This window comes from Egretta garzetta, unplaced genomic scaffold, assembly GCF_000687185.1.
Source record: "Egretta garzetta isolate BGI_Z169 unplaced genomic scaffold, ASM68718v1 scaffold904, whole genome shotgun sequence".
NCBI lineage: Eukaryota > Metazoa > Chordata > Aves > Pelecaniformes > Ardeidae > Egretta > Egretta garzetta.
The window spans coordinates 165,868-175,330 of record NW_009259525.1 but is presented as its reverse complement, the minus strand read 5'-3'; the positions used below and the strand labels follow the sequence as shown (position 1 = coordinate 175,330).

General features: G+C 50.6%; 1 protein-coding gene across 1 annotated transcript in view; it reads left to right on the top strand.

Annotated features, from left to right (window-relative positions):
• The window catches only part of PTDSS2 (phosphatidylserine synthase 2), a 64,837-nt gene that overhangs the window by 36,333 nt on the left and 19,041 nt on the right, over positions 1-9,463 (top strand). The window contains exon 5 of the mRNA XM_035893055.1: positions 6,999-7,066. Within this exon, the coding sequence (XP_035748948.1) occupies positions 6,999-7,066 (68 nt within the window). The remainder of the gene's footprint in view (positions 1-6,998; positions 7,067-9,463) is intronic.

Genomic DNA, 9,463 nt, shown 5'->3' with positions numbered 1-9,463 from the left:
CTGGAATGTTCCCAGGGATGGGGCCTCCACCCCCTCTCTGGGCAACCCCTGCCAGGGTTTCACCACCCTCATTGGAAAGAATTTCTTCCTTAGATCCAGTCTATTCCTGAGAGCATTAAGGTCTCCTGCAGCCACAGAAAGCTGTGAGTATTTCTTATGCCAAAAATGTAAGCTTCCAGTTTAGGAATGCTATTGGAGGGACAGCAGGCAGGATAAAAGCTCGCTAAAGCAGCCGTTGTAGGGCGATGCCCACAGCTCACCTCTGCAAACTTAGGGCTGGATTCAGAAGTTTGCATTTCTGAGGCCTTACTAAAGAGCAGTTTTTAGTCTGTCCTTCCTGTTGCAGTTAATTCTGGTTCCTCCTATAGGACAAATTGCCCCTTTTAAGGACACCAGCAATACTTGAACGCTTTCAGGTTTAGAACATGCAAGGGTTTTGGCTGGGATGGAAGCCCTTTTTATTGAGTTGGGCTTGTTCAGCCTGAAGAAGAGAAGGCTGAGAGGGGACCTCATCAATACATACAAATATCTCAAGGGTGGGTGTCACGAGGACGGAGCCAGACTCTTCTCAGTGGTGTCCAGCGACAGGACAAGGGGCAATGGGCACAAACTGAAATGTAAGAGGTTTCGGTTGAATATGAGGAAGAAATTCTTGACTGTGAGGGTGACCAAGCCGTGGCCCAGGCTGCCCAGGGGGGTTGTGGAGTCTCCTTCTCTGGAGATATTCAACCCCCACCTGGATGAAGTCCTGTGTAACATGCTCTAGGAGAACCTGCTTTAGCAGGGTGGTTGGACTCGATCTCCGGAGGTCCCTTCCAACCCTTGCCATTCTGGGATTCTGTGATTCCCTAGACCAAAGCAGTACAAACTGGGTGGGGAAGGTCCAAAGCTCGGAGATCTCTACAGCAAGCTTCTAGCATAGACTGAGCCAACGTCTACCACCTCTGTGTGCTACTGTCCTGGATACAGCAGTTACTGGGTGGAAGCCGAATATCCTTCAGCAGAATCAAATCGCCCGTGAACAGGGTGACTGAAGAAGCTCCCATGTATTCAGTCACTTGAGTGTGTTCACGTCATCTTTTGTCTTAACCTCACCTTCCCTCTGGCTTGTTTGATGGGATGATCTTCCGAAGAGTGGTTTTCAGGGGCTATAGGAGTTTGCTGGGACAGTGGATACTTCTGTGGTCACTGCAAGGTACCTGGGTGCCTATCCAAAGGAGAGTGGCGGTCTTGCTCCGTACCCCTCCTGTGGGAAGGCAGGCTCTTGCAGGCAGCGGAGGGCATGGCATTGCAGCCCCGTCAGACGCGGCGTCAGCCCTCTGGTTACGGAGGGGTGTATTGGGAAGGTCCTGTCAGGCAGCCGAATCTCTGACCTTGGCTCTGTGCTGCTGCTCCGGGAGAAAGATCTCATCCCGAGGGAACTGGCAGTGCAGGCTGCCGGTGCGCGCCGCTTCCATTTATAGGACAGAAGGAAGCCTTTGGGTCGGTCGGGTCGCGACGATCACACACAGCCACAGCAGATCCCTTACAGGAGCTCTTCAGGCTGTGTCTTAAAAGTAGCTGGACTTCATGCCCTGCTTCTGCCGGGTGCATCTGGAGCCCTGTTATTCAGTATACGAGTACTGATTTATGACCAGCTCCGAGATGTTTTGTATTTTGGTTTGGGTTTTGTGGCTAATGTTGTTCTGTTTAAATAGCCATACTTACTCGGTATTCACTTTCCTCCTAAGGTTTTGGTAGTTCTTCTCTTGGTGTGGGTGGTTTTCCTCGCTGAGTGGCCCTCCGGAGCTGTGTGGGCTATTGCAGATGCGAGAACCCTTCATGGTTTTGTGATAGTGTTCCTGCTCCCCAGCACCTCTCTGGCAGCACCTTGGTGGCCGTTTTATATTGCCTGTGCTTTTCCATGGCTGTGGCGCAGCGCCAGCTCGGGGCCTGGCAGATCATACCCAATCCTTCTGTTCCAGCCGATGAGCTAACACGGAAACTCCCTGGTTCCTGCGTGTGGAACTGTCCTGGGAGCCTTCTGTCATTCCAGTCCTCGGAGATCATCTGATTTTCTGGTGGCTGTCCCTGCCTTCCCTGCTGCTTTGTGTTATTTACCTACTTTTCGCTAAGGCCATTGATGGAACTGATCTGAGCCACCACCTGAGCGGTATCCATCCAGACTGCTGTGTATCCATCCAGACTGGTGCTTTTATTTTTTATTATTATTGGGGGGGGCTTTCCTTCACTATTACTGGAAATGTCAGCTTTAGATTAATGGCTTATCCAGCTCTACCATTTTTCTGCTAATTTCTCCCCTGCCCCCTTTCTCCATTTAGCTCATAATTTGCACAGGGACCTATAGCAGTTGCCTTACTGTGTAATTCAGAAGCGCAGGACTAGTGTGAGTGTAACTAGGCATGACTATTTAGGCAGGACTTCTTTACAAACTTACCCTGCTTTTTATCCCATCTTTCATTTCCTTCCTGCAAACCGCCGGCTTCAAGGCCTCCATTTGGTTCCATCCAAACCTCCTAGCAGAAGAGGAACGCTGGCTGATCCCCAGGGAACAATATTTTACAGGGGCCAAATCTTAAGCTCTGCTTGAGGGGCCGTTTACTGGTGGTAAACATCCACATTTGGGGAGTGTGATGCATTTCTTCGTAGAATTAATCAGCAGCAGTATGCTGGCTTTTTGGTATTTGCAAATAAAAGATATCCTTCATGTCAGCTCCTTTTATAGGAGCCTCAGACGTGCAAACGGCCTGGTGCTGCAAGACCTCAGCGATGCTTTGCTGTCCTTGTCAGGATACCGTGCCCACGTTGTAATTTTAAAGATATTTTCCCTGACAGTTATTAATGCCCTAAGAAATAGCTTTTAATATTCCCAACCCTCGCCAGCAGTTATTTGGACTTACGACATCGTGCCTGACAGCGCAAGCAGTTTGGAGAGTGCAGTATGGAGTTTGGAACTCGCCCGTAGGCTGGAGGGTTGGTGCGGCTGGAAACCAGCCGGCAAGGACGGGATCCCTTCCGTGCCCGTCCATGGGCAGAAGGCTCAGGCAGGACAGGCTGCTGCTGCTGGGGCAGTTGCTTGCCTCATAATTCCGCGAAGGAGAAAGCCTTTCATGAGAACTTTATCCAGGGAATAGAATGTGGTCAGCCCTTTCCCGATAGCTCTGGAACAATTTGGGAGTCTGGATACTCACCACTGGTGTTGCATAAGTGTGTTGGGCTGTTGGGATAGTGATACGGACTGGCTGCTCTTTCACGGATGGGGTAGAGTAAATGACTCTCTGCAGGGGTTTGGACAAGCTGGGCTTTTAACTCCTATTTTTCTATCTCAAAGTAGAATTTAATGTGTTTGGGCATCACATTTAGAGCAAAGGAGGCTCAGGAGGGATCTCATCCCCACGTACCAGTACCTAAGGGGTGGGTACAAGGAAGATGGAGACTCCCTTGTCACAAGGAGTCCCATGGAGAGGACAAGAGGGAATGGACACAAGTTGCTCTTGGGGAGATTCTGACTGGACACGAGAGGGAAATTTTTCCCCATGAGAACAGTCACCCATTGGAATGATCTCCCCAGGGGAGGGGTTGGCTCTGCCACACTGGGCACTCTCAAGCCTCAGCTGGACAAGGTGCTGGGCCATCTTGTCTAGGCTGGGCTCTTGCCCAGAGAGGTTGGGCCAGGTGATCCTGGAGGTCCCTTCCAACCTGGGATTCTATGATTTAGAAATAGAGAATTGCTGGCGCAGAGCTAGGATGATTCTAAAGGGCTCAGCTGCCTCTGTTACTCTGTCATCCCACCTCCTCCTTGTGGCAACTCTTGGTCATGGGTGGTGCTCTTGAACCTGAGCTCGCTCTGGAAAACCTTGCACGCCGGAGCCGTGGCTGAGCTGGCCCAGGCTGGTGCGGCCGCTCAGCCCGGGCAGTTCCCCCTGCTCCCACCCTGAGCAGCGCCTGGTTAGCACTTCACAGCTTCCACCCGCTTGGCTGCTCTAAGGTAAGTGCCTTGCCTGGGCAAATCGCTTGGACTTGTTTCTCTTTACTCATTTAGCCTTTCAGGTGGCCCCGGTCAAACTCCACCCTCTGTTGGTAAATGGGGGTAGGCCGCTGGTTGCGTGCCCAGCTCTCATTAAGTGTTCACCTCGTGTTCCCAGTGTCCCTACGGTGGCAGCGGTTTAGTGTTTGAGCCTGGTGATCACTGAGACATCGGGTATGTAAGTGGTTGGTTGAAGCCTACTAATCAGGAAAATAGTCCTAATTTGAGGGAGGGTCGTGGTGACAAGTGCTTTTAAGGAAATATTAGGGGTATGCCAAACCCAACTTTAAGCCCAAGCCCAAAACCATCTTGTTTCTGGGGTACACGTACAGATCTAAAGGAGTCTTCAAAACCTCCTGGGTACTTCTGTCAGCTGGGGAGAAAGCATGCTGTAAATTATAACCAGATCTGATTTGTTTACGATGAAGTGTGGCTGAGCACGTTCAGCAGCCGCGGATCGTCGGCTGCCAGAGCCCTAGGTGTGCCGGACGAGAGCAGCTCCAATAAGGAGGAAGATTCTTCTGCCTTCTGGCTGTCTGTACGTCCGTTTCAGACCTGCTCTGCCACGTTTATGGCTGTCATGCGAGGTCAGAAGAACCTCAACGTCTTTAAGGTGATGTTTGAAGGGAGCAGCGCTCAGTTCTTGTGGGAGAAGTGTGTTCGTGAAAGGCCAGCGCTTCCTTCTGGCACCAATGTAGTGCTGGGTACGCAGCCCTTGTAGGAAAGGATAGAATACACCTTCTCAAACCCAAACCCATTTTTTTAATCACTTAAAAGAAAAAAGTCACCGCCCTATTTCTGTCCTGCAGCCACACGTTTAAAGGGCTGCAGTATTTTCTGGCAGCGCAGTGGTGCTGGCCTGGGGAGAGGTTCCTCTCTTCCAAATAATCCTTGGACCAGTGGAGGGGTTTTTGCTTGCTTGTTCTTCCCAAGCTGTGTTCTAGAGGGTGCACGCGGTCTCTCGCTCTGTCCTTCCAAGTGAGATTTGCCAGTGGATTTGGAAGTTAATCACCTCTGAAGGACGGACAGAAGTCTCAAGCGATGGTGCCTACATGTGTTGTGTACAGGTGGCAGTGAGGAGGCACCGGGTACTGCCTCACCAAGGAGAAGGTAGGCTGGGCTCTGCTTTTCCTTCCCTCGAGGAGACCGAGGGGCAAAGCCACCTGAGAACACGTGCTCAGAGGTTGGTTTGGGGTCTGTTTTAATGACCAACCCCTAGGACGGCATGTCATTGTATTGCATAACTAGGAAATGACAGTTATGGCTGTAGACTTCCAGTAAAAACCTTAGAAGTTCTGATTCCCAGTGAGAGCTGTTCCAGAGCTCTGAATTTCCCAATATCCAGGCCACACCTGCTTGGTTTTTCCCTGGAAGTGTCAGGTAGGCCACATTGATGAAATGAATTCAGCGGTTTTGCTGAAGATGGGCCGCACCGTCTCACATCTCAGGCTGTTTTAACGACGGTGTCAAAGCAGGCTGTCAGAGGCGCCTTTTAAAAATGGGGATTTTCAAAATTTTATTTTTCCTAGTTGAGGCTGTGTTGGGCAAAGAGCACATTTATCTGTTTCAGGGGCAAACAAGCCTCTACGAAGCCCTGCAGCACCACGGCTGGCTAATTGCAGGCTCTGAGCTGATGGACAAGTGTGTTGGCAAGCCTGGAGTTTGCTTAGTCCTTGCATTATTTTGCAAGGGCATTTATATATTGCCCTGCTTGGAAGCATCAATGTAGCCAAGTTGCCTCTGAGTTAGTAGGGGTAGATGCCCAAATCAGGCCTGAAGGTTTTTTTCACGGCGTGGCAAGCCATGTTCGTGCATGGTTCGCCATGGAAGAGCTTGCTGGCTCCACTCCGGTCGTCCACGTGAACAACCGTCTTGATTCCTCTTTGCCCCAATCCAGTTCTGTCACCTGGATGTGACCATGGAAGGAGAGCTCTGCTGTGTTCAGTGTAAACGGGAAACACCTGAAGGAAAGTCTATTCAGAGCGATTAGTACATGATGTTACTGAGGGATTTAAATACCCCCTTGGAATGAGTCGAGTGGTGCTGAATTACCTCGTGGAAATTCAGGGATGGGATTAAGAGAAAAAGCTGGAGCACTCTGTGCTCTGCACTGAGCTGCTTCCTCCCGTGTGAGAGTCAAGAGAAACGCTGGATGAGATTCCAGAGCTCAGAAAGCATGGAATAGAGGCCAAACCAGGCTCTGGGTGGAGTAGGATGAACTAGGGCATGAGTGCAGCCCGTGGGCCACAAGGCTTGTGTCCAGGACAGCTGAGAGCCTGTTACCCATGGAAGGATTGAGGGGACAGTGGTGGAGCTGGGAGTGTGCAAATACTTGAATCTGGGCACCCTTCAGCTGCAGGCGTTGCTTCCGTACGAGCAGATCTGTAATCACACCTCCCGGGAGGGTGGAAAGCAGCTGCAGGCTCTGAAGCAACTGAGTTTTGCTCCATGTTTCCCATGTTAGGAAGCGTTTCAGAGGATCTTAATAGGTCTTGCATCCAGCACCTGCTAAACCTTTGGTACTGGTTTGGTTTTTCATTTAGTTCCTAGTAAAAGTGAAAATACCTTTGGTGTTTTCAAATGCTTCCTGCCCCTTGAGGAAACAACCTTGTCTTCAAGGAAAAAGGCGGGCTTACAAAGGTAAAAGCGGTGGTTCCTCCTGCCGGTCTTAGTCTTGCCTGGTTTAGTTTTAGTTCATTGGGTTGAAGCATTCTTATGGATCCTGGTCCGTTCTCACAGACCCGGGTCATTGCCTGAGCAGTTCCGGCAGATTTACACGACAGCCTGCCTGGTAGCTGAGGAGCTGTTCTGGCCGTGCTCCCTAGGAAGGATGGTGGGTGCTTTACTTGAACGCTGGGCTTTGTAGTTTCTGGGTGGGAGCATCTCTTCATGAAATGTTTGGGTATAACGGTGACTAACTGACCGCTGTTTGGTGTGAAAGCTCATTAACGTCCCGTTTGTGTCTCTGCAGCTTACTGGAGGTTTTGGCTGTGCGTCAGCGTTGTGTATGAGCTCTTCCTCATCTTCATACTCTTTCAGGTAAGCAACTTAGGCCTCTGGTGACTGAATGCCAGTTTAACGTGGATGTCAAATCCTTCGTGGTGTTCTTCAGGATTCTCGCCGCCTATGGGAGGTGCTCTTCATTTTTGTGAAATCAAACCACTGTGCTATTTCATGAGACTTTGGGGTTGAGGAAGGACAATAATATCACAACAGTATTCCCCCCTGTTGTCTAACTTCCAGCTAGTCTCAGCCTAGGTTACGCACCGCAGTGAAGTGTTCTCACCTGAGTTGGTAAGAAGCCCGAGTTCTCGTTTAGCTCAAAGCATGAGGAGTTGGTGCTTCTAATGTTCAGCCTCTGCTGGGCTGGACATGATGTGGCTTGCTGGAGATGTGCACCAGCTGATTGCTAGATCCTACAGATTGTGGAGTGAATTCATCCTGCTGCATCTCTTCAAGTACTTTTCACCTTGGATGACAAGTGCTTTGAATTTTATATTTTTTTGTGATAAACTGAAACTTCACACAGGAAGGACTGTGTGCAGTGGCAGCAGACTGAGGATGTTTTTTCTAGAAAGACGTCCTATCAGTACTTCCAAATAAAGCACGTTCTTTTTTACCATATCCTCATCCTTTAGCAAACTGAGAATTTTCCCCTGGTTTTTACAATTCTGTGCCTTCTCAGAGACGCAGCAGTTGAGGGTAAAATATTTTGAGATAAGCAAGAACAGTAAACCCGAGTCTATTTACAAAGCCAGTGTGTCCTCTGTGCATACGTACACCGCAGCAATGGGTGCCAGGAGGGAGCTCGGGGGCTGAAGGAGGCTCACCCTCCCCCCAGTTATGTGATCTGGTGATCGCAGTCCTGTCCTCAGGCCACTGCCTGCCTTGAAACCAAAAGCAGAAGCAGAGGTTTAAATCATTGAGAGGTAACGGTCCCCAGCCGTCAGAGAGCTGGGTGCTTTCCTCATTCACATCCCGTTGCTCATTCTCAGAGAGGTCCTCCTTCCTCTGATACCTTAGTAGCGTTTGGTGCTCTGTATTTTAAAAGGGTTGTGCAAGTACCATCACATACCCATCAGGTAGCTTTAAAAAATCATTTTAGATGAGAGAAAGATGGGGAACATGTTTTAAAAAAAAAAAAAAAAAAGTTTTGCCTCCAGAGGCCAAGTGAGCTGGAAGAAGCGGGGCTGGAGTTCAGAGGTGTCAGGATCTGTCTTCTGCTGGAGTAGGGCGTTTGCTTTGCAAACAAGTTTTTAATATTGATCGAACCCTTCCCAGCTAATCAAAGATTTCCCTTGGCTCCAGCATTTCTTGTTCTGCTTGGCTTTCCTGGAGCCTGCCCAGGAGCCCGTGCCAAGCTCTCTTAAGAACACAGAACTGTCCTTTTGTTTGCTTGCCTGGCTTGCTGTTTGGGTGGGCAGGTGGGAGGCATCTGCAGTAGATCAGTGAAGAACGATGCGGGCTTGGTCCTGTTGGCGTAACCTGGGGTGCAGTGCAAGCCCTTAGGCAGGGCCCTGATGTCTCAGTAGGGTTTCTTTCAGGCTGCCTGTCCTGCTGGGAGGGAGCGGAGTTCTGGCCCTTTCTCAGGCATGGACGGGTCTGCCTTGTCTTGTCTGTTGTTATTCCTCACCACCAAAGGGTACTTACTCCCTTCCAGTTTATTCTCATGTCCTTGCTGTTTCTCGTCGCCCCGTGTTTTTTTCCCAGGTGTCCTTGTGAATGACACTCTCGACTCACTGCGGACAGACCGAACGGCATGTTTCATTGGTATTTGGTAGGACTGTTGTGGTTCCGAATCACAGAATCATAGAGTGGTTTTGGTTGGAAGGGACCCCTAGAGGTCATCTAGTCCAACCCCCCTGCAGTGAGCAGGGACACTGCTAACTAAATCAGGTTGCTCACAGCCCCGTCCAACCTGGCCTTGAATGTTTCCAGGGATGGGGCTTCCACCCCCTCTCTGGGCAACCTGTTCCAGTGTTTTACCACCCTCATTGGAAACAATTTCTTCCTTATAAACCTACCCCGTTTTAGTTTAAAACCATCCCCCCTTGTCCTGTCACAGCTGGCCCTACTAAAAAGATTGTCCCCACCTTTCCTATGGGCCCCTTTTAGGTACTGAAAGGCTGTAATCAGCTGTGCCCGCAGCCTTCTCTTCTCCAGGCTGAACACCCCCAACTCTCCCAGCCTGGCCTCAGAGCAGAGGGGCTCCAGCCCCCGGATCATTTTTGTGGTCCTCCCCTGGCCCCGCTCCAACAGGTCCATGTCCTTCTTGCACTGAGGGCTCCAGAGCTGGACGCAGGGCTCCAGGGGAGGTCTCCCCAGAGCGGAGCAGAGGGGCAGAATCCCCTCCCTCGATGCTGGCCACGCTTCTCCTGATGCAGCCCAGGGTAGGGTTGGTTTCTGGGCTGCCAGCGCCCATGGCCGGCTCATGCC